The sequence below is a fragment of the Leptodactylus fuscus genome, chromosome 7 (assembly GCF_031893055.1).
Source record: "Leptodactylus fuscus isolate aLepFus1 chromosome 7, aLepFus1.hap2, whole genome shotgun sequence".
Lineage (NCBI taxonomy): Eukaryota > Metazoa > Chordata > Amphibia > Anura > Leptodactylidae > Leptodactylus > Leptodactylus fuscus.
The window spans coordinates 27,232,993-27,259,002 of NC_134271.1; the positions used below are offsets into that span (position 1 = coordinate 27,232,993).

A 26,010-nucleotide genomic window follows, 5' to 3' on the forward strand; every position below is an offset into this window, starting at 1 on the left:
ATCACTGGTAGTCTAGGGTGTGGAAGGTGGTTGATGGCTATATCATTGTACTCTGGGGTGCTGAAGATGTTTAATGTCTATTTCCCTAGTAGTCTGGAATACTGAAGATGGTTAATAACAATATCCCTGGTTGTCTGGAGTGCTGAAGGTGGGTAATGGCAATATCCCTGGTGGTCTGGGGTTCTGAAGGTGGTTCATGGCAATATCCTTGGTAGTCTAGGGTGCAGAAGGTGGTTGATGGCTATATCATTGTAGTCTGGGGTGCTGAAGATGTTTAATGTCTATTTCCCTAGTAGTCTGGGATACTGAAGATGGTTAATGACAATATCACTGATCGTATGGGGTGCTGAAGGTGGGTAATGGCAATATCCCTGGTGGTCTGGGATGGTGAAGGTGTTAAATTTATATTCCTGATGTCTAGTACAACGCTTATTTTGTCTTAGTATAATCTCAGTCAGTTTCTTTCTCATGTGCTGCAGTGACAATAGTGCAGGTCAGGAGAAGGAGAGGACTGTGTTGTCCTTAAGCAGCTGCATAATTCTCTATAATCGGCGTGGTGTCCTGACTATATGGGCACTGCACCAAGCAGGAAAGATTTCACCATAACTGTTATGTCTTATGGTAATCTTAAAGTGATAGTTCAGAATTAGAGAAATAAGGCTGTTTTCTCCCCCAAACCAGCACCATGAGCTGTCCACAAGGCGTGTATAAAGACTGGCTCTAGCTTGTGGTAAGACCTTCATTCACATCTCTCAGGTTATGGTCACGGAGTTTGTCTCATGAAGAGTCCATGAGAAGCCAAGGATAAAAAATTCCTGTATGCTGACTTCTTCATCAGGGAAGAAATAATGGATACTCGATGGATCCCATTATAGTCAATAGGCTGTCTAGGGATTTGTTATTGTCCATGGGATCCATTCTTCTGGACATTGATGTAAATGCACCCTAAGGTTTCTCCTGTGCTGCACCTGAACTCTAGAATGCTCTTCAATCTAATGTCTAACATGAATCTTTTGTGTTTCTCCATACTGGTGTGTATAACATGTCTCAAATATCACACTATGAAATGATATTCTTCGATTTTCGCACCCTTTCCCTTACAACCTCATACCCAACTACTACCCCGCCCCTCTCTCCTTTACGCCTCTCCAGAGTGCACTTTCTACCTCGGCTTGCACAGATCACAGCTGGATAAATGGCTCATTCAGCACTGTGTACAACTCCCTAGGTATTTGCATGTGTAGCCGGTTCACAGTACTACTACCAACTGTATCACAACCCTCATCCTCACATGTTCTCTATGCAAGGACTGTATGCTATATCCAGCGTATACTGATACCTAATAGGCTGATAATAAGGGGTTAGTCAATGGGGACAGCCATGGGTTAGATGCGAGATGAAAAGCATGCCAGGGAAAATGAGAGGTTAAGTCATGTTCTGGCAGGTGAGAGGTTAAGTGATGCTCTGGCGGCATGGGATTAATTTCTGATATAAATCCTGTCACGCTTTCTACAGTCGCTATCACTGGAAAATGTTCTCATTGGTAAGCTGGTTTGGAATTTCGCCTTGTGCAGATGGACATTTGCTGCATGTATAATAAAGGATATATTAGTATGCATATGTTTAGTATTAGGTATTTGCAGCCTACCCCCCGTATCGTGTATATGCTTTACCTCACTGCACATCCATATTGTTCGACATGCATGGAAATGACATATGTTCCTGCAAGTGTGTCTATGTACATTATATTGCTTGTGGAAGTGAGAGAGATGTAGATATAAGATGACAATCTCCATACTGTCTTACTCTTCTTTTCCCACGCTCGCCTCTTTTTCTCGTATATCTGGTCTCCTTTCTCACCTCCCTCTGTTTCACACACATATATATTCTGTCTCTTTCATTGCCTCTCTACACTCCTCTATCTCACACATTCTCCCCCTCCCCTCTCTCTCTCTCCCTCTCCCATCACAGTGCAGTGTGTATACGCTTATAGCTGCAGTATACAGGGACATCGAGATTTTTTTGTGCGAGCATTGACACAGACGCGCACACTCATGCCTGTTCACATGCCAGCAGACTTATGTTTTCACACATGCGTGTTCTCACACACGCCAGCTTGCCTTGGAGCTGAAAGGAAGATGCACAACGGTGGATTCACAAGGTGACGACTCTTTGCAAATTTGGGGGGAGAGGGAAGAGTGGAAGGGTAGGGAGGAGGTCTGCAGTAGAATGAGTGGAGAGGGGAAAGTGAATCAATAAGCCCCCGGTATTATGAGAATGACTGAGGAAACGCGTGGGGAAGAAAGGCAGGTGCACATACCGGGCTCAAGACGGGAAGGAAAAAGGTGAGAGGGGGCAATTGGCTATTACACATGGAAGGAGGGCACGAGTAGAGAATACAACTAGCCAGGCTACGAGCATGGGTCAGGAAAAAGAGGGACATGAGCAGGGATTGTAAGACCCAGTAGGATCAGACACACAGGGAAGATAGTAACTAAGGAGAATGGAAAGGAAGAAAGAAGGGAAGGAAGGAAACAACTTATAGCTGGGAGAATGAAATTCTGCAAGAAATAGGACAAGGCGGAAAGAAAGAGGATTACAGAATTTATTATGTAAAGGAAAAATAGGACCAGGAATGAAAAAAAAGGCCTTATGGCATCAAATCCTGAAGTTCGGAGATGGAAATATAACATAAATGATCGGGGTGGAGGAGAAATTGTCATAGCTCAGTTTTATGGCACAGAGAGGGGATCGTTTCAGAGCATCAGGTAGAATGACAGCTGTCAATCATTCTATCTGTCACCCAGCATCAGGCGAGGGGCACTGGGGTATGAATCATTCCTAAAAAGATGTGGGTTCACTTGGTCTATCAGCGTCAGAGAGGCTTGTACTCCATATCCTAGGGATGGGGCATGGCTAGGGAATGACATCCACTACTTACTTTTTTCCTATCCAAAGTGACACCGGAGAGGAGATTTCCTTAGGTGCGATGTCAAAGCGTCTTCCGTGTCTATTAGGGAATTGCACAAACAGCAATTACCTTGTATTCTTCTATTATTGGAACGGCTCGACGCAAAACCTTCTCTATAATAAGCCTTCGGGGCTGCGGGGAATATAAAGTCATCCGTGGTCGCTGGCAAATTCATCAGCTGAACGCTCTCCTGTCTAGGCTGACACTAAATCTGGGGGGATTATGTATTCTCCAAGCATTTGGATCTCTCATGCTTGTAAATTGACCGTATCCATTACTAGGTACATATTAGGGATTTGTTAGTTATGCAACCCCTTCATGCTACGTTCACATCTCCGGAGTTATCTCCGATCTTCTGACCTATTACAGGACCAGAAAAACCCTGCGTGTAATGATGGACAGCAATGGATCCCGAGGGATCCCATTAACTATAATGGGGTCTGTTGGCTGTCCATTATTTTTTTTGTACAGAGGTTGTCAGAAAAAAAGTCAGGCTTGTAGAATTTTTTTTTTGCCTGGGAGGCAGATGTGAACATAGCTTAACATATTACTATAGCATCACCCAAAGTGGACCTGGAGTTTAAAGAGGATGTGTTACCTCTCCTGAACTATCTACGTGAATACCAAACGTGGAGCATTTTCTCTCTGCAGAAATCTGCACTGTGCCACCCCTCTGTTATTCCTCCTAAAATCTGAACTAGATGTTAGCATGTCCCAATGGGGCGGGTCCCAACGTGCGTCACAGTCTGCAGGAACACCCCCTAACTGGTAATAGCCAGTTGTCAATATATTCATAAATTTCCAGGAGGAATAACAGAGGGACAACACAACCTAGCGTTATGCTCCAAAACTGTTATTTCATGGGCAAGTATTTACTAAACCAGACATGTCAAGAGCAATACTAGGGTTATGTTTCCAATCATATACTACAGAAATTGCATAGAGACTTTTCTAGGACGATGTCAGTGCTACCTTGTATGTCTTCAAGTATACTAAAGGGAATCGGCGACACTGAACATGGTGTATGATCTTCAGACAGCATGTTATAGAGCAAGAGGAGCTAATGAGATTGATATATAGCTTTATGGGAAAAGATTCAGTATAACATGTAACTTATTATGGGCATAGGAGGCCAGTAGTATCTATCTATCTATCTATCTATCTATCTATCTATCTATCTATCTATCTATCTATCTATCTCCTATCTATCGTATCTATCTATCTATCTATCTCCTATCTATCTATCTATCTATCTATCTATCTATCTATCTATCTATCTATCTATCCTCTCCTGCCTTATGTCTTAGGGATCTTTTTCCACTAAAATATCTATTTTATTATAGATTGACTCTTCAAAACACATCAGCCTGTCAGCAGAGAAACATTGTGCAAATAATCCTCTAAAGGTCCAGTGTAGACGACACTTCTAAAAAGAAGAGGCAGCGCTCCACATTTGAAGGAAAAAGTGGTGTGTTTATTCACCAAACTGCTGCAACATTTCAGTCCATCTGGATTCTAATGATACGGACTGAAATGTTGCAGCAATTGGGTGAATAAACACATTTTTCTTCAATTCTAGAGAGCTACCTCTTGTTTTTGGGATCTTCTGTTGATTATTGTCCATACTTATATATACTATATATACATATTTATCTACTAGTAGCTTCTGTTGCATTGATGTTCTCTGCAGATGTTGCATGCACTATAGCCAGGGCAGATCCATTCTGGGGTGACAGGGTCTGTGTTTACATGGGAAGCCCCCACAATGTAATGACCTTTATTACCGATACTTGCAGGATATACTACTAGTACAAAGGTCCTTTTACACAGGCAGACATGTCATTTGGTGATCATTTAAAGGGCCTTTCCATTGCTTTTATGGGGATGAGTGATTGCTAATATTGACGATTTGCTTTCAATAGCAATATTTTTTAGGCTTGTGTAATAGATGTGACCAGTTGACAAATGGGCATTTGCTACCTTGTTCAGATGGTGCAATGATGAACGAGTCCATTTATAGCCCAATGTAGTCCTTCTAAATGGTTACTGGAGCTGACCATAGCAAAGTAGTAACTAGACTTTCCTTCATCTAAGACTAGTGTGACAATTGGGGGTAATTTAGCATCAAAGGTAAGCAGGTTTTCCTGGATTTACAGAGGTGTTGGTGGTGCTGAGTGTCAAATAAACAGCACATCGGGTAATGCAATCCAAAATAAGAGGCTTTATTCAGCTTACACAGGTGCAAAAAACCCACACACAGGGCACTATCTCACTTTTTGAACCCTCACTAGTCTAATGGGGTAAGATACTCTCACATTTCTTCTCCCCAGTCTGGCTCAAAGTCCTTTCTGGAATCCAGTCCTCTTGGGACAGACCTCCTGTCTGTCTCTAACTGGTCCACCTTCCACCTGCTCCTGCAGGTCACCAGCAGCACTCCCTCTCTGGAGTTGGGCTCCTTTTGGATACCAGTCTTCTTGGGACAGACCTCCTGTCTGTCTCCAACTGGTCCAGTCCACCTGCTCCTACAGGCCACCAGCAGCACTCTCCTGCTGTGTGCACTCCCTCTGGAGTTGAGCCCCTTTCTTTCTCATGGGTGTGGTCAGAGTCCTTTTTAACCCTGTTTTGGGTCGCTCTACAGCGCCCTCTAGGTTCACACCCTTACACTAGCTACACATGGTGGGTTCGGCTCATGATATACAGATGACGTTGACTGTATTTCCTAGTCTGGGGTCCATAAGATGCAAACCAGACATCAGCCATATTTCCCAGATCAAACTCTGAGTCAGGACCATAGTCATCTATGATGCTAGGATTCCCTAATTCCATGAAGTTGTCCCTACTGTCCTGTGCTGTCGAGTCGTGGAAAAGAAGGGACTCCTAGCTTCATGGATAAATATAATACTAGGAGAACAGTTTCCAACTCAGGCCTAATGCACTTGACCAAGTGTGTAGGCCGAGGTACCCCGGGGGCCGTCTGATGCTCTGTTCCATTCCAATAATCATAGATCTGGTCCTATCCTGCTCCATATCATCAGAACAGAAGACCCATCGTAGTGAATGCATCATGGAAGGCACCAGTGACTTAACTAAGTCTTGTGGGCCCCAGCGAAAACTTTTGTCCGTGGCCCCCTACCTCATATCTACAGTGAATTCTTGATAGCGATGGTTACGGGTGATAAGGAGTTTAATCCACCTTAGGGCCCCTTCACACGGCTGATACGCTGGCTGCTTTAGAACGTGTAAACGTTCCGTAGCAGCGGCGTCTAAAGCAGTTCCCATTGTTTTCTATGGGAGCCGGGATACGTGCGCTCCCCATAGAAATGAATGGAAAAAGCAGCCCATTAATTTCTATGGCGAGCGCGCGTCTGCCGGCTCCCATAGAAAACAATGCGATCTGCTTTTAGACGCCACTGCTACGGAACGTTTACACGTTCTAAAGCAGCCAGCGTATCAGCCGTGTGAAGAGGCCCTTAGTGTGGTTAGGGGAATCTGTGGGTCTCCTTGGCTTACGGGCCAGATGGAAGCTGCAATCTCAATACTGATACTAGTGCTTATGGGCCCCCTAAGGCTCCTGGACCCGATGCAATTGCACGCTCTGGAAGGCACTCAAATGACACTCACATGTCACTCCGAGTGTCATTCAAGTGCATTCTGCTGCAAAATCGTCCCCCACTCCAGACGGCAGACTTGGTTGTGTGCAGGGGTCTTCATTTTTCAACGGCCATAGCCGACTGTGCAAGTCCATGGACAGGACTTATTCACATGGCGCTGAATAATGGCTATGCGACAACCATTTTTGAACACACAACAACATGGCCATTATAGAACCCATGTAAGTCAATGGGTCTGACAAAAATAGAACATGTCAGTATTTTTGATGGGATCTACCCCTTTTCCGGCTATGTTCTTCTCAGGGGCGCCTTTTTTTAGACTAGTTCGCCTGTGGTGTATATATATCCTGCAGTTTCACCTCCTTGTTAAAGTATAATTTCCATGTGAGTGTATGTCTACCCAGCCGTTCCGACATTGGTCAGGGGTTACACCAGGCAGACTTTTCCAATGCCCAGTATATTAACAATGCAGGAATCTGGTATCGGTGGGCACATTACGGCGTCATTGCCACGTTCTATAGTGTGGCCTGATTTAGCACAAGGCAGTTTTTACGTTGGCATTTTAGATGCAACGACACAAAAGCTCTCTCCATACAAATGAATGGGGAACCGCTGTGAACTGACATGGATGCAGCAAAAGGAAAAAGCAGCTTTTCGAAATCTTGCAGCATCTGGGAAGAGTAGAGAAAGGACTGGTGTGAAAACCTTCTCCGCAGGACTCAATGTTATCTCAGCTCCCCGTGTCACATAGAGCTTAATCGCTCGCTCGCGCTGAATGTTTTTCTAGAAAAAGTCACATGAAGTGTCGAAGCCAAAAGAAGAGAAACTGTTAAGACAATGTTGTAGTAAGAAAAAAACATCACCCCTGGTTTCGGGTCACAGCGTTGTCGCTTTACGGCTATTCTTTTTAAGATGTCTTTGACCAAATTTCGGATAGATCAGTAGCGCAGCACGCCATTGTGTCTTCCACTTGCTCACCTGTCAAAAGTATTTGATGTAACGGGCCACATCTGTCACATTCACGGAATGTGCAGCGTTAAAGTCGCCTGATGGCGCTTAAGTGCTGCTTCTAATTGGAACCACTTTAACTAATAAGTTAGATGACTCCATTTACGAGGGATCTCTAATATACGCCATTTACGCTAATCTCTTGTGGAGTAATATGAGTAAGGGAGCATTAACAAGACTCTACTGTATTTCCGATCACTGATAGCTCCTTACTTAGGTGTTTCGGCACTTGGTAGAGGATACAGTCGGAGTAGGATAACCTATCCAGTGATGAGATCCAATCCTGTTAGATGATATTTTCAGAAGACAGGTGTCATAAGTAGAGCCCCTATTATGCTGACAGTGTCCCTTGTTACGGCTCCTTCCCCTCCGTATACGCTCAGCTATCACCTGAATATATATTTCTCCTTCTTAATGTAATCCATACTGCCCTTGTTGTCATGGAAATCATCTCTCCGAGCGCTGACTTCCTCGTGAGCTTGTGATGGACTTGCGTTTATACTCAGCAGCCAATCAGAAGAGACAGAGCTGCGGCAATTATTAGGCAGTGGGCGTGGCTCAGACTACCGCTAGTCATGGTGCCTAAGCTGTAATAACAACTAAAGCTAAAGGGGTTGTCCAAGAATTACAATTTTCGGCAAGAAAGATGAGGAAGGTGAAAAAAGAACCATACTCACCCGTCCAGCAGCTCCTTGGGGCATATTGCTCGCTGCGTGTGACCACTGAGGTCAATCGGAAAGGACATGGGACGCCACTCTCATATGTCACCTTCCTTTCCTTAGGATGCTAATGCAAGGACTGTGGAGGTGTCGCTGAACTGGAGCACGATGGGGCACTCTGGAGGATCGGGGACAAACAAGTGTGGATTGTTATTTTTATTTTTCACCTTCCCCAAGTCTCCTTGATGAAACTTGGACAACCCCTTAGGGCAGGGGTGGGCAATTAATTTTCCCATGGGGCCAAATGAAAAATTGTAACGGTTCTAGAGGGCCATGCGCGCAGCGGCAAATTTAGCTCCACCCACTTCTCTGCTGACTCCGCCCATTCTCAATCATTTTTCCATGTGCCCCACAAAGTAAAATCCTCCTACAGTCACCCTAACATTATAACGTTTCCCTCCAAATGTCCCACAGTATTAAGTCCCTCTCCTGGTGCCCCAGTATAAACTGGGAGAAACTGGAGGGGACATTAAACTGGGGCAGCTGGAGGGGGACATTAAACTGGTGGCAACTAGAGGCAGACATGTCCCCCTCTAGCTACCCCCCATGGTTTAATATCCTCCTCCAGCTGCCCCAGTTTAATGTTCCCTCTCCATGTGCATTCAGTGTAACTGCCTCCTTACATCTGCCCCTAATCCCCCCTCTTGCTCACACATGCTGTCTCTTCTCTCTTTATCATCCAGCAGCCCCCATTGCCGGAAGCTTGCAGAAAGCACACAGTCCCGTGTGGCTCCGCCCACTAACGAGTCATAGCCTATCCTGGTGATAGGCTGTGATGACATCATCACAGGTCCTTGAAAAAACTTCCACTAGCTATGCGGCCGCATAGAAGCAGTCAGAGGGCCGGATGTGGCCCGCGGGCCGGTCATTGCCCAGGTCTGCCATAGGGTATGATCACACGGCGGAATATGCATTCCGCCATGTGAACACTTCCACATGGCTAGCTGCGACGGGTTTCTGATGCAGTGCAACAGCATCCCATCGTGGTATTCCACTCCGGATTAGGCCTGAAGAATGGGCCTAATCAGGAGGAAGCTTTGTGCCACGGATGCCGTGACTGAGACAGCTGCTGAATCCGCGGCAAGATAGGGCAGCTCGCTTCTTTTTTCTGCTACTAGCTAGCGGAAAAAAGAAGCGAGCGGCTCCCGTTGAAGTCAATGGAAGCCGTTTTTGGAGCCAGATTTTGAGGCGGACTCTGCGTCCAAATCCTCTCAGAAAAACTCCTTTAAAAGGAGCAGCCAAGCAGGAGGAACAGAGAATAGTTATGTTTAACCCCATGACTATTACTTTAACCCCTTGCGGCACACCAATTTTTGAATTTTGATTTTCGATTATTACTCACCGTCGTCCCCCCCCCTTCCCCCCATAGCCATAGTTTTGGGTTTTTTTCTTTACCACAGACCCATACAAGGGGTTAATTTTGTAGTAAAAAAAATTTCATCACGAATTAGTATGGTGCCATTAATATTCCATACGATCTAATGGGAAGCTGGAAAAAAAAATCATGATGGGGCGGAATTAGAGAACAATTGCATTTAAGTGACTTTCTTGCAGGTTTCGTTTTTACGGTACTCACTGCAGCTAAATTGACATCATCTGTATTCCAGGGTTTGATGCGATTACGGAGATACCAAGTACCATATTCTGACACCTGTAACTTCTTTATATTTCCGTTAATGGGCTATATAAGGTGTCTTTTTTTTTCGTGAGGCCAGATATACTTTTTATTTATGTCATTTTGGGGAAGGTCTGTTGTTTTGTTCAATTTTTAATCAAATTTTTAATGGAGGAGAAACTAAAAAAATGGAGGGGGGTTTGTTTATTTTTTTTTTGACTTTTTTTGCAACACAGGGTGTCTGGTTACTAATACAGTGCTCTAGCGCCACCTATACTAGAAATATTCAGGAGATACGCATGGGAGCCTGATGGATCGTCACTCCCGGATCTCATTCTGATCCACGGCAAAATAGCAGCACCATCAGAAAAATGGTGCAGAATATGGCGGCTGCTCAGCTCTTATATGTACCATACGTACTATAATGCGGGATGTCAGAAAACGGTTAAAGTTAAGCCCACACGTACTCATTTGAAGAGTTTTCAGCCTTTGTGTTAGTGCTGAGATCTCTCCACAGATTAGGAAGAAGAGCGCCCTTCATTGTTTAGTGGCTGTGCTTGGTACTGCAACTCAACCTCATTCAATTAAATAGGATTAAACTGCAAACAGACTATGTGCATAGTGAGTGTAATGTTTGTGAAGTGGGGCTGCCAAGAATAAGTCGTCAATAAATAAGTCCTGGCTGGAAAACCTCTTTTAGGCTAAGGGCGGGTTCACACCAGCGCCCGATCTCCATTATGCAGGTTTCCGTTTTCTGTCGGCAGAAGACGGAAACCAGCATTCAGTGTCCGCCGGTGAGTGCCCGTGAGCGTCTTCTGCTCTCTGCGGCGAAATCTTTTTTTTTTTTTTTAACCGGACACAAAATCCTGCATGTCCGACTAAAAAAAAATCGCTTTCGCTGAGGGTTTGAAAACTGCCTGCCAGTTTACTCTCCTGTCCAGTTTCTCGGGCTGGAAACAGAAACCTGCAAAACGGAGATCGTGCGCTGGTGTGAACCCGCCCTAAGGCCCCATGGGACGACCCGCAGCTATAAAGCACTGCGGGAAACACCACGGCGATAACGCATCATGGTTTTTACTGCAGAGCTTTAATCAGAAAGTTTGCAGATTTTTCCTCCGTGGACTTTCTGTTACAATTACATCTACGGAGAAACCGCTGGCATTTCCGTAGATATAATTGACATGCTGCGATTTCCAAAACTGCAATGGTTATTATCGCAAAGTGGGCATGGGATTCGCAAGAATCCCATCCACTTTGCAGTTACTGTAAAACGCCACGATTTTTCCCGTGCTGTTTCCACCGCGGGCAAATCTCGGCATTTCCGAGGGTCTTTTATCCCCTCTGCACCATTTAATAGCCACCACTCCGCTGATTCCAGCAATTTTTCCTCTAGCCCCCACCATTCCTGAGCAATCAGTGCTGTTAGTTTTGGTGCCTGATATACTATTTAGACTCAGGAGGGCGGCATCAGGCAGGAGCAGATAAGGGGTGTGATTGTGAGATTCTTGTAGACTACCATTGTATTACAAGCACTAGTCCAATGGAGACTCCTAATGATGGAAATCCTAATGGGTGCCAATGGGTTCTATATAAATCTTCCCATCTCAGTTCCTTGAAAATGGATGATGGTGTGAGCTCATGGACTTCACAAACCTCTTTGAATCCATGGTAGTTTCCTTGTCAGCTGACTACATGAAAGTCTGTATTCTGAAGATCTATCTCAAACCAGTAATGGATTCACGGAGCCGCAGAGGGGAATTAGAATTCCTAGCAACTCCACATCTTTATTACTCCATTCCCCCGGTTTGCAAAGGGAGAGATTCTGTTCATAGCAACATTAGAGAATTACTCTTTATACATTGCTCTAATGCTTTAGAGTAGGTTAGCTGAAAGCGATGCTATAACTTCACTTTATGTGTTAATTTTACCCGGGATTGAATATAACCTTCTAAAGTACATGGATGAATTGCCAACAAGCACAATAAAAGCAAATGTATTATACATATATTATAGAATCCTAGATTTCAAGATAGACATAGTGATGTCTTCACATTTCAGGAACAGACTCAAGAGCCAAGACTGAATTCTGTATGGTACCCAAGTCTAGGAAAGTGTCTGAACATTTCTGTACAATACCCCAGTGTGTTTGGGCTTGTATGCAGGCAGAATATATTATACAATCCTTATGTGAAGCGACCACCCAGGTTCCCTATGCAGAGGGATGATATCCGCATACTAAGTGGGAATACTCCTACCCAACATGGCGCTCTATGGAATGGTAAAAGTAGATAAAGTAACGCAAGTTAAAAGACTGGAATAACTAGTCATCATGATAGGCTCCATCTAGATTTCGGGTACACACTATATAAGTGGAGAACACAGCCAACTCCTATGAAATATTAGGAGGGAATTTACTAAACTTGTCATATCAGTTACCAAAAACTGTGCCAAAAATGCCCCATTTGGTCCATTTTGTGTCTTGTTGGCTACTGTTAAGAAAAGTGGGCAGAGCAGGGCGGAGGATGAAGGTAAGCTGGGGTGGGGATGTATCGGTGTGGTCCAGTTCACATCTGCGTTCGGTTTCCATTCCACTTGTAGACCTCCCGAACAGAAACCTATACGCATAAAAAAGTGGTTACCTAAGGAAACTCGCAGATCCCATAGACTCTAATGGAGTCCATGTGGTTTCCACATGAAACATGTGGAGAGAAAAGTCCTGAAAGCAGCACTTTTCTTTCCGCATGTGTCATCCGGAAACCACATGGACCCCATTGCAGTCTATGGGGTCTGTGGGTTTCCTTATGCGTATAGGTTTCTGTTCAGGGGTCCGCAAGTGGACTCCACAAATGCAGATGTGAACCTGGTCTCAAACAGAATTACTATAACGTGTTATACCTGAAATTTACACCAATCCAGCAACCTGTTACGTTATGGGGGTACTAACTGGTTTGAAGATAGCGGCGTGGTCTCTATGGGCTCATGCACATGACTGTGTGTATTATCAGTGTGCTATTTGTGTTTTCACCCCTTCATTTCTACGTCCCCATACACATGACAGTGTGTTCTCGTGGACCCATGAGATTGTTGAATACAGCTGTGGAGGTGCGGGGGAGTCGCACACGAATGTTATGTAAAGTTCAATCATGGCCTGGCCAAATGCGCCTCAAATTTCCATTTCTGCCCCCCTGGCATCCCGCAATGGAAAGCCACAGCTCAGATGAATGGGCCTGATCTGCCATGGATTCCGCGGCAGGATCAAACAGGGCGCTTATTTTTTTAGCATCCTGTGTGAATCTTTGCCTTCCATTGAAAAGAATTTGGTAGAATTTAGCGTGAAATTCTACCATGTGAACAGACCCTAAGTGGTAAAACAGCTGCAGTAACACCGTGCGTGACTATTAGCGACGGGCATCAGCTTTTTATGGCACAGGCTCAGCTCCACCATGTATAGCAGATGTCGCCAAGGGGTTAAATATGTCGCTTTCACAGGTATAGGATTTGTGCTTCCGCTTAGCGCCTATTTTCCATATTGTAGCATTACATGGCTGCCATCCGCATGACTCAATGCCTATTAACTAAGTCAGCCGCGTTTTAATTGCCATTCCTTACATAGTGGGCGGGTCCATATACGTAAGCCCCTCCTACTAAATGTAAATGTGGAAGTTATAAGCAATGTGTCATGGAGCCTACAGACATAAAGGTATAGTTAGTATAAAGGCTGTCCAGAAAACAGGTCACTCAGCCAAAGATCGCAGTGTCGCTCTCCCTACATCGTTTGAATGTAAGTACATTTGGTCACAGAGTTGCAACTTTTATTTTATATGCAATGCAGGTAGGGGGCGACAGTGAGATCTGTAACCACTGGGGCAGGTTTATTAAGATGGGCAAAAAGAACAATTGTCTTAGTTGCCCATAGCAACCAATCACAGATCAGCTTTCATTTTGTATTCTGCTCCTGAAAAATGAAAGCTGCGCTGTGATTGGTTGCTATGGGCAACTAAGGCAGTTTTGCTTTTAGAGAGCTTCAATAAATCTATGGTTTAACCCCAAAATCTTATATTTTATCCGGTCCTTGAGAGGGGCAGTCAGCACTGTAAAATGACATCATACTGACTGCCAAGAGGCCCAGGATAACACTACTCCGTGGCTATGACTTCTGTGGCCTAGTAGGGGGCAGCACTGTAATGGCACTTTTCAGGTGAATGAATCTTTATATAGTGCATGGACTGTAACCAAAAGCTTATTAGGCCAGTGGCGTAATGATGGTGGTCGCAGGGTCGCCCGGCCGGGTATGAAGCACACAGCCAGCTGGAAATGGCCGGGGCCCTGACCCTAGTGGTCGGAGAAAGCCTTGTTCCCTAACCACTATACATATTGTTAATTGTGACTGGGCTGGGCCCCTTTCCATTAAATGCTAGCCCAGGAGAGGTGTAAAAAAAATTAAAAATACTTAGACTCACCTGTCCTGTAAGCCACTGTGGAGCACATAACACTGTTTGTGGCCACTATGCAGCACGTAATACTGTTTGGGGACCATTGTAGCGCCCGTAATACTGTTTGGGGACCATTGTGGAGCACATAATACTGTTTGGGGACCATTGTAGCACCCGTAATACTGTTTGGGGACCATTGTGGAGCACATAATACTGTTTGGGGACCATTGTGGAGCATGTAATACTGTGTGAGGTCCACTGTGGAGCACGTAATACTGTTTGTGGCCACTATGCAGCATGTAATACTGTTTGGGGACCATTGTGGAGCACATAATACTGTTTGTGGCTACTATGCAGCATGTAATACTGTTTGGGGACCATTGTGGAGCATGTAATACTGTGTGAGGTCCACTGTGCAGCACGTAATACTGTGTGGGGTCCACTGTGGAGCACATCATTCTGTATGGGGTCCACTGTGTAGCACGTAATACTGTGTGAGGTCCACTGTGGAGCACATAATACTGTATGGGGTCCACTGTGTAGCACGTAATACTGTGTGGGGTCCATTGCAGAGCATGTGATCTGTCCCAGTATTGTTTACATGTTGCTGCTGCGCTGCTCACTCACCGTATTCTTGATAACTGCAGATGTGAATACTAAGGCTAAATTCGCACGGGCGGCGGTGGGGCAGATTTTGGCACCGAGAATGACGTGGAGAACCGCGTCACTCTCGGGTCAAAACCTGTCTGCCACGACTGTCGCGGCTTCCCCCTCCGGGGTTGGCTCAGATGAATGCGCCGACTCTGGAGGTTTCTCCCGCCAGGCGGATACCGCGGCTCAATGAGCTGCGGAATCCACCTGAAGAAAGGGCAGGCTGCTTCCTTTTTTTTGCATGTTGCCGCTCACGGAAAAAAGCAGCCTGGTGTTCTCCATAGACCACCATTGTGAGGGGGCGGATTATGACGTGGATTACGCGCCATAATCCGCCCCCTCTGTGCCCGTGTGAACGGGCCCTAAAGCTGTACCCCTTTCAAGCAGGGGTGAACCTAGCTTTTTTGCTGCCTGAAGCAGACGACAGAAAGCCCTCCCCCCCCACCCCGAGGAGGGGGCGGAGTGGAGGGGGCGGAGCGGGCGGGGTGGACGGGGCAGCATTAGCAGGCAGAGAGCAGGCAGGGAGAGGACCTGCTCTCTGCTAAGGGGAGGCCGCTGGAGCAGCGCTGCATCTACAGGGCCTCCCCAATCCACCGCTCGCTTCCCGTGCTGGGCTGCTGAGACAGTGACGCTAAGCCAGTCCAGGACAGCTTGTTCTGCATTGGCTTAGGTCAGCAAAAATGCCGCCTCCCCCGGGGACCTGGCATAGCACCACCTGAAGCGGTCGCTTCAGGTCGCCTCATGAGAGGTGCGGCGCTGCTTTCAAGTATTTGAGATATCGCTTCAGCGCCCGTAACTGTTACTATCAAGAATTCACTCTTGCAAAATTCTTGAAGCTGATAGCATTGCTTATAGAACTTGGACAGTGTACAGGTTCATTTCATAGAGACGAAAAAGGCGACGGACTCTCTTAGGCACCGTGGGCAATCGGCTGAATTTTGATAAAGTGCTTTTAGAGAGTGGGTACGAACAACTTTAGTAAAATAGAGGTTAATGAAGTGATTTATTTAGATGCATTGGGAAGTATTGACCTGTGTGGGCTTCACTTGTAATGCGGGAAGGCTCCGGCTGAGCTGATGATGGCGAGAAAATTAAATTGGTTGGCCTTGTGGACCAAAAATATAGAGCGCTCGTGGCTCTGCCTATGTCATGAACTTTGTATCGCTTTATCTACAAATATAAAAGTGACGTGGTGTTTGCAGCATAACAGCCAAAAATAGAGTAGGTTACATTAGGATATTCTATATATCCTTATGTTCTCTTACGTCACATTGGTTTTGGTGGATCTCTGCCAGGGTGCTCTGATTCACAATATGTTAATACAAGCAGTGAATAAAGTGTAAAGGTTCAGAATGGAGGATTATTTCTTGCCATGCAGCTTACGTTTCACACCATGAAAGCCGTAGCAGAATCCTAATACATGCATCTGTAAAATCACCTGTACTATTCCACATACACACAGTAACTGCTCTTAGGGGACTCCACCAGTATGTCATTGCCGGGAATAAGATGTCAGATATATTGCCGCTCAGAGATGAGGGATTTTCTCCATCTGTCATTGTTATAACCTGGCCTGTGTCGATCTCCTCGAGAACAACCTGTCCATACGTAGACTCACATATGCATTATTCAGCATGTACCCCACTCAGTAAATGTAAGAAGTGCAATATTTATCCATCCCTTTGTCAGGGATTGTACACAGTATAAAATGTCAGCGACAATTAACGGTGTACGGCTTTCCTCTTATTGCCGGCTTCAAGCATGTGTCAATGTGATCAAGAGGGGAAGGAAAAGGGGATCTCAACTGTCCGACTGTAATACATGTATGGTAATGGTTATGGATACCCCAAGAGACACGTGATCTTTAAAGAAGAACTCTGGCATAAGAAAGATTTTCCTATATAGTGAAGTATGGGGTATTATTATTAAAGGGGTCATGGAATTAGAGACACTTGATCCCCTATCCACATGATAGGGGATAAGTGTCACAGTGCTGGGGGTCCAATCACGTTCAGGAAACTGAAAGTCGCCCCCAAAGCTTCCTGTGAATGAAGCATCAGCACACATGAATGATCGGTGCTCCATTCCATGCTACGGGGCTGTCACTGGTGCTTCATTGACAAGGAGGCGTGGCGCTACTAGTGGCCGGGTTTCACACTAGTGGCCGGGCTTCTGTTCTTCAGGTCAATCGGGGGACCTGAAGAACATTGGAGCGGACTGTAAAAATAGCAGACACCAATGGAACCCAAGGGATCGCATTTACTATAATGGGGTCCAGATGGTGTCCATTGGGTAGTCATTCTTTTTAATTGAAGTCGGTAGACGTAAAAGTCAGGCTGGCAGAATTTTTTATTGGTGATTTTAGATGAATCTGAGAAAGATGGACACCTCAGCCTTTGCAGGACTTTCAGTTCACCATTTTCCTTATCACTGTGGATAGGGGATAAGTGTCTTTAATGGGACAAGCCCTTTAAAGAGTAATGTAGAGGATGTTGTATATACCTTGTGTATTGATGTGCTATTTATGTGCTGCTGCTACTGACCCCAATGATATGTTTCCCCTAATACAGACTACATGAGATCAACGGGGCAGAGTCTTATCACATTGCACTTACTGTTATTGAAAGGCAACAAGTGATAGATCAATGACAAAAAAACTTCTGCCCCCGAAACCTCACTGCAGAATCTCAGTGTATTCCTATGTGATGAAGCTTCACATTGCCCGAATCTACCTCTTGCTTCTGAATGGTTTACAAGCAGTGTGAAGTTTTATAGTGTAGGATACACTGGAGATTCTGTATACAGCACCTACAGATACTACATACTTTGAAGTTGGTAAAATAGGAATATTTTAGGAGGGTTTCCAGGACCCCCCAGGCATTTTTTATATTTAAGACCCATCCTGATGATCTATCCTTTGAAGTCTGGGGCCCAGAAAACTTTGTTAAGACGTTCCTCTGCTTTGCCCTGGACCTGTCCCCAGTCTATCCAGCCCTGCCCTTAACCAAGTGGAACCTCTTACTTGGGGGAGCTAATACACACCCTATTTGTCGGCTGGCACATGACGAAATTTACAAAGCCTTATCCAAAAAGTTACAGATTATCCCAGAAAGTCTGCAAATTCATGATCTAGGGTAGTTTTAAAGCTCTGTAGCTAGTCATTGTATAGGATAGATAGATAGATAGATAGATAGATAGATAGATAGATAGATAGATAGATAGATAGATAGATAGATAGATAGACTAGTTGGCCACTTGCTATAACCAATATTTTTGTTTCTTTTTAGGTGATCCAGTTTTCCCTTGACCCTATGTTCCCTTCTTTCTCCACCATGTATTTATCCCTATTTTCCCTGCTGCTCTTCCCTTCAATCCTTGGTGCTTCTACACCTGCTCCAAACGTTTCTACATGTGGACCAAGCCAAAATGAAGTGTGCACAGATGGCGTCCTACTGCCTGCATGGCTACCACATCCTCCATCCACTGGGGATCGGGCAGCAAGGGCCATTGTCTACTTTGTGGCACTTGTCTACATGTTCTTGGGAATGTCCATCATAGCTGACCGCTTCATGGCATCTATTGAGGTCATCACATCACAAGAGCGACGAATTACAATACGAAGGCCAAATGGAGAGGTAACAGTGACAAGTGTTCGCCTCTGGAATGAAACAGTCTCGAACCTTACATTGATGGCATTGGGGTCATCAGCTCCAGAGATTTTGCTATCCATTATTGAGGTAGTCGGACGAGGCTTTGAAGCCGGAGACATGGGACCCAGCACTATCGTTGGCTCGGCTGCTTTCAACATGTTTGTAATTATTGGCATTTGCGTCGTGGTAGTCCCTGATGGTGAAACTCGCCGTATCCGGCACCCACGTGTCTTTGCAGTAACTGCATTTTGGAGTGTCTTTGCTTATGTTTGGCTTTTCCTGATTTTGTCCTGGTCCTCTCCTGGAGAAGTAGAAGTGTGGGAAGCTCTACTGACGTTCTTCTTTTTCCCCATGTGTGTTCTACAGGCCTGGTTGGCAGACAGACGTTTGTTATTTTACCGTTACTCAGGGCGAAGGGAAGGCCGAGCAAAGTATAGAGCTGGCAAAAGTCGGGGTGTTTTGGTTGGTGCAGAAGATGCGGGTGGACAAGAGGACGTTGGGGAAATGAGGATGGCTGGTGGTGAAAGAGGCGTAGATTTTGAAGAAGAAGAGGAAGAAGAACGAAGAGATATGGCCAGAGTGTTTAAAGACATGCGTCAACGATATCCGGGAAAAGACATGGAACAACTGATGGAGCTAGCAAATTACCAGGCACTTGTGCAACAGCAAAAAAGCCGAGCATTTTATCGGATCCAGGCCACTAGGATGATGATTGGGGCTGGGAATGTACTAAAGAAACATGCGGCAGATCAGGCAAGAAGGGCTTTGACAGATGGCGGGAACAGAGAGGGAGAGGGGGGAGGTAGAGGAGAGGAAGAGGATCCCTGGACAGAACTAGAATTTGAGCACACGCACTACCAATGCTTTGAAAATTGTGGAACGGTTAGTGTGTGGGTATTGTGTAAGAGATCAGAGGGTGAAGGGACAGTCCAGGTAGACTTTAGGACTGAGGATGGAACAGCCAATGCTGGCTCAGACTATGAGCTGTCAGAAGGAACTCTTATTTTCCAGCCTGGAGAAAACAAAAAGGAGATTCGACTCGGCATCATCGATGATGATGTGTTTGAAGAAGATGAACATTTCTATGTACAACTAAGCAACCCGCGTAGGGCACGAGGAGTGAGAGATGGACCTGGGCGTGTAAGGCTGGGGACAGGGAGGAGAGCCACAGTGACTATATTTGACGATGACCATGCAGGCATCTTTAGCTTTGAGTCCGGCAGCATGAGAGTTAGCGAAAGTGTAGGCACTATGCGGGCAAAAGTAGTAAGAGGGTCGGGTGCGAGAGGAAAAGTAGTAATACCGTATAGGACTAGTGAAGGTAGCGCCAAGGCTGGAGAAGACTACCTGGAAGTGGCTGGGAAAGTGGAGTTCCAAAATGACGAGACCACGTGAGTATTGCATTTCTATATTTTATGCAGTCTGAACCGATATTCTGCTTTTTCTTAACGCAAGTGCTTAGAGCAAAAATCGTAGTTGTCAGATTCCTAACAGTTTTCATAAAATATAGATAAGGTCAATGTTTTATACTCTAGCGGACTAGCTGTGGTGGAAGAGTGATTGAAAATGCTTTTACTGGCATAAGAGAAAATCTATCCATTTAGCAGTATCAGCATATAACCCTTTTTGTGCGCCCTCCACCATAAATGTGCTGTACTAACCTCAGAGCCTTAATGCTCAGCATCATAGATTACGGCATCGTAACCACCTGCAAGGGGGAATTGGGCCATGCGCAAACAGCTAGGGATGCAGCTTTAACCCTTGTGATGTGCAGTCAATCGTGACTGCAGCATCAATAGGGGAAGGGGACTGGCAGTTTTAAGGCACGGCCTGGTCTGGACCTAAGTAATCCCATTTTCCTGTCCTGAGCTAATACCTATTGAATGGATTACATTTACTAAAAAAAAAATAAAAATCTAAAGCTAGATGCAAATGGCATAAAATAGAGTCAGTACTATCTTCTCCTTGGCGCTGGGCCTGGGCTGACCCTTCTGGTCCCTGTGTACCTGCAGACAGTATATACCTACGGCAGCCACTACATGGTCACAGAGGTCTCTTACCATACTATTGGCATCAAGGCTCCCATTATTGGACTGCAAAGCCATTAGTATGTCACATGACCACAGCAGCCATTATTTAGCTGCATATACTTAGCGGCAACTGTCCCGAAAACTCACCTGCAAAAAGAGGTGACCTCCTGACATCTCAGATGAGTCTGTGGCCTGTTGGAATTCCTGCATCTGTTGGGTCATATTATTTGTGACATGGGCACTTAATGTTCTGGTTCTGGTCATATCAGAAAAAATCGGCATGGCCATAGAAATATTTTTCTGGGTGAAGCCCCACGTTGCGAAAACGCACTGCATCGGCATCCAGTTGCGGCTAGCCGTTTTTTGGCCAGGACTCTGAGGCAACCACTGCGTCAAAATCTGGTCCAAAAAACCCTGTGTAAACATACCCTCAGCTTTACTGCGCATGTACCTGTACCTGAGGTCTTGCGCATGCGCATTGAAGCTGAGCTGTGTGTAGCTAAGTGTCCGAAATAAACTTGACAGGTTCTCTTTAAGCTTGCACATTGATTTACTATATGGAAATGTTCTATGACATGCAAATGAAGCTGTCGAAATCTCATTCACATGCACGGGATGCAGATTGTCATCAGATTTGGCACTGTGTGAACATACCCTAACACATCAATACCAGATGCTGATCTGCACATAAGTGATAACAAATATCTTTTCAATGCTGGTCGGGTTAAGTGCCACGATCTAGAAAGTTGCAGAAATGACATCAGAAGTGGGAGACCCCTGGGAGCTTTTAGTAAGTGAACAGATGCAAGGCAATTTGTAGCTGTATGCGGTCAGGTCTGATAATATTTAGGTAATGGAGGTGCTGAACGAACCTTCCCATATTGAGGGTATTGTGCCGAGCGAGATAATGTTAATTGTATGCCATTCTAGATGGATTTGTAGCCTTCATACACGAATACAATGCTACAAACCAATGCAGTTAATGAGATCTCCCAAACAGAATGTGCAATGAGGGCATTCATGAACCCAGAGCAATGCTTCAGGCAGCCCGGCATATGAAGGTCTGCTGGAACATAAGACACAACAATCCGAAAGCGGGAAGGGAGGAGGGCAGGGGAATAGCGCCATCATAAATGTCAAATATGAAGACACACTTAGCTGTCTGCTGTAAATGAGAAAACGGATTACTCTATAAAATGGTTAATTGAGCCGCACAAATGTACGTTAATGCCGAGCATGCTCACTCCACAAGCCTGTTCCTGGAATCCAGCTCTTCCTTTCAGTCTACGGCTCTAATTAAAGGGATTAAATAATTTAATTAAAGGGGCTATTGATACATAAGTGCTTCCTGCCCCCCTACATAACACATATCTCACAGAGGCCTACTTGTTTAATTCAAAGGCATGCTAGCTAACGACAGCAGTGGAGCGCCCCTTTAAATGGTATATGTCCGATCCTTTCTTCCCCTTAATACAGCTTTGTATAGTAGACTGAATTCAATGTGCAAACATACTTTTAAAGTTTTATCAGGGTTTGCCCACAAGTGCCCAGTGGGTGGTCCCAAACTCAACAAGTGCTAAGGCACTGCCTTAGGCCATCCCCTTGATCTTCATACCTCCCAAGAGGGACAAAATCTGAGTAAATGTATGTACGTATGGTACATCACACCTCTAACTGCTGACCATGACCCAGTTCCTTTGTGCCCCCATAGAGTAATAGTGTCCTCCTTTGTGTAACACAAAAAGAAGACTCCTATTGACACATTATAACAGCCCTTTAGTGCGATATAATACCCCTTTAGTGCCCTTACACAGTGTAATTCCCATACACAGTATGATGCTCCTTAGTGCCCACACAGTATAATGTCCCCATTTGTTTCACCAACAGTATAATGTCCCCTTGTGGCCCCCACATATTACAATGCCTTCCTTAGTATTCCCACACAATATAATGTCCTCTTAATGCCCCCTACCATTGCCCCCCCCCACAGTATAATGCTTCCTTGGTGCCCCCATACAATATAATGCTCCCTCAGTGGTCCCTACACAATATTATACCCTTTTGTGGCCCACACGCAGTATAATGCCACCCATCATGGCCACCACATAGTATAATGTTCCCTATGTGCCCCCCACATTATAATACCCCCCAATGTCCCAAACAATTTGATGCCATCTTTTCCCTTTTTTTGTAATCCTTGGTCAGTGCATGCACAGTCTGTATTGTGATCATTGGCATCAGAGGTGAACACGCGCCACATCCACATTCAATGGAGGGGAATGAATTTTCGAGTTGGAGTCATCAATCAAAGAGGAGGCACAAGACAGGATTTACTGAGGACACCCTGAACACTGGGCGAGCTAAGAAAGCCCATGGGGCATTGGTGACCTCATTTGCATATCTGATAAAAGTTTTTTATACTGCAATTAGACCTTTGTCCATTGCCACAAAGTATGTTTGCAGATCTGATCCAGCCCATTAGCCAGCACTATAATTAGCTTACAGGGCATAGCGGAACGCAGAAATTCTCTCTAAAGTAATTTATTGTTGGGTTTGTTTTTTTTGGATGGAAAGTTGTTTTTAATCTTCGGTACTATTACATATAGGTCATGTGCACCCCGACATAATAATCATGCCGCCTTTTGTGCCACAGCCTCCCTACTTGACTGTATACTGCTTTTTTGCCATTATAAGGGTAATGTTCTCTTTTCTGACAGTGGAAGGCTGTGCATCACAAATCTTCTTACTCCAGTTCACCAAAGGGCAGGGGTCATAAATTTATGATGCACAGACTGTCAAGAGCAATCGGAAAGAAGATCAAAGCCGTCTACCCAGCTCTACTGTGACCTAACTTTAGGATATATCATCAATATTTGTAGCCTGGAAGACCCATTTAAAGTTGTGACATCTGACAAAAGTCCCCTCCCCCATCAATCCAACACCTACATCAGCCATGTGAAAAATTGCTTAAGTGAGAGTGAGGGTGCTTTAGGAAGGGGGAGCTCCATCATGTCGTGACCCCAATGATCAATTATTTATCCTCTGTTCTATGGATGAAGAACAAAAACTTTTATGTGACCTCACCCCATTAATGGAGGAGATAAAAAGGACAGAAGTGAAAAATGCAATAAAAGCAACTAAACTTATAGAAAATAGTAATATTGCAATGTTATAGAAGAATTGGTGCAGCTCAGATACCAGTTCCCAGGGTGACTATAACCTCTCCACCGCATACATTAATACCTCGGCAAATACACTTAGTGATGTCACTGTACTAAAATAATTCATACAGCTGTGTTACTGCACATGAATAATGCACACAATGATGTCCTCCTGCCGCAGGAAGAATAACCACAGCAATGTGACATTATATGTGTAATATCCATGGCAAAGTCAGGGAGTGTGGGGATGTTATAATGCAAAGATAGTAAAGTTATAATACAGCATAAACAGTGAGGCATTAAGTATAAGAGTTACAGTGATATCATAGGATAGGAAGGATTCACACAGTGATGTCACAGGGTATGAAGAATGTGCAGTGATGTCATAAGGGTAGGAATTATTCACACAGTGATGTCACAGAATAGGAAGGATGCAGACAGTGATGTCACAGAATAGGAAGGATGCAGACAGTGATGTCACAGAATAGGAGGGATGCAGACAGTGATGTCACAGAATAGGAGGGATGCAGACAGTGATGTCACAGAATAGGAGGTATGCACACAGTGATGTCACAGAATAGGAGGGATGCAGACAGTGATGTCACAGAATAGGAGGTATGCACACAGTGATGTCACAGAATAGGAGGGATGCAGACAGTGATGTCACAGAATAGGAGGTATGCACACAGTGATGTCACAGAATAGGAGGGATGCAGACAGTGATGTCACAGAATAGGAGGTATGCACACAGTGATGTCACAGAATAGGAAGGATGCAGACAGTGATGTCACAGAATAGGAGGGATGCAGACAGTGATGTCACAGAATAGGAGGGATGCAGACAGTGATGTCACAGAATAGGAGGGATGCAGACAGTGATGTCACAGAATAGGAGGGATGCAGACAGTGATGTCACAGAATAGGAGGTATGCACACAGTGATGTCACAGAATAGGAGGGATGCACACAGTGATGTCACAGGATATGAAGAATGTGCGGTGATGTCATAGGGTAGGAATGATTCACACAGTGATATCACAGAATAAGAAGGATGCAGACAGTGATGTCACAGAATAGGAGGGATACACACAGTGATGTTACAGGATATGAAGAATGTGTGGTGATATCATAGGGTAGGAATGATTCACACAGTGATGTCATAGGGTAGGAAGGATTCACACAGTGATGTCACAGAATAGGAAGGATACGCACAGTGATGTCATAGGGCAGGAAGGATTCACACAGTGATGTCACAGAATAGGAATGATGAACACAGTGATGTCACAGGATATGAAGAATGTGCAGTGATGTCACAGAATAGATGGATAGGTGATAAGTTGATACCGTAGGACATCTTCTCTAATGATCAATGTATCCAGTGTCAGACGGAGGTCCTTGGGCTCACCTGATGAAATAATTTCTCCCACGTTCCCCAGGAGTACACTTTAAATTCAAGTGCCATTATTAGATTAGAGCTCGGGCTCATCAGAGGATTCTATGGTACTTTGGTGGGCCAGTATGACACTGGGTGTATCTGTACTTGAAATTTTCCAGACTTGAAATTTTCCAAGACTTGAAATTTTCTTGACTTCTTTCCCTGACTGGTCATTTTTAATAAATAGTTATGAAGGGGTTGTGAGTATTTTACGTCTTTGTGCTGCAGTTTTGGCCATTACCACTTGGACTGATCCCAGATATAGGCATAGTTATAATTCAGGCAGTAATAACTACATTTAGAGGACTTCCTTCTGATGAGATCACCATAGGTCATAAGACAGATATCAGATCTGCGGGGGGTCTGACTCTGCGCAAACATTTGCAACTTTGATTTCTGCACCTCTATCTCCACTTTTCAAAACTTGGCGGGAAAGCGGGTGTGGTTAGTCTGTCTCAATATCTGTAGTCCAGATTTATCAACTGGGAGATTTCACAAAAATTGTTGTAAACGCAGTCCAGTCAGTGGGTGGTGTAAAAAGTAGAGTAGTAATTCAGAACATGCACATTTTTTGCAAAGTTTTGGATTTTTTTAAGGTATTAAAACTTAAATAAAACTATATAAATTTGTTATTTGTTATTCCCAAAATTGTACCAACCCACTGAATACAGGTAACATGTCGTTTCAGTTGCACAGTGCAAGCCACATAAACGAAGCCCATAAGAAAG

At 44.8% G+C, this 26,010-nt stretch overlaps 1 protein-coding gene across 2 annotated transcripts in view; it reads left to right on the forward strand.

Moving 5' to 3' along the window:
• The first annotated feature begins 2,023 nt into the window (after nucleotides 1-2,023).
• Nucleotides 2,024-26,010, forward strand: part of LOC142213222 (sodium/calcium exchanger 1-like) — a 51,683-nt gene continuing 27,696 nt past the window's right edge. Inside the window, exons 1-2 of one of the 2 annotated variants that reach the window (XM_075281487.1) lie at nucleotides 2,024-2,161; nucleotides 18,296-20,049. In XM_075281487.1, the coding sequence (XP_075137588.1) occupies nucleotides 18,320-20,049 (1,730 nt within the window). In that variant the 5' untranslated portion in view covers nucleotides 2,024-2,161; nucleotides 18,296-18,319. Of the gene's footprint in view, nucleotides 2,162-2,241; nucleotides 2,346-18,295; nucleotides 20,050-26,010 lie in introns of those variants that run through there. The other variant, XM_075281488.1, reaches the window with a different exon arrangement.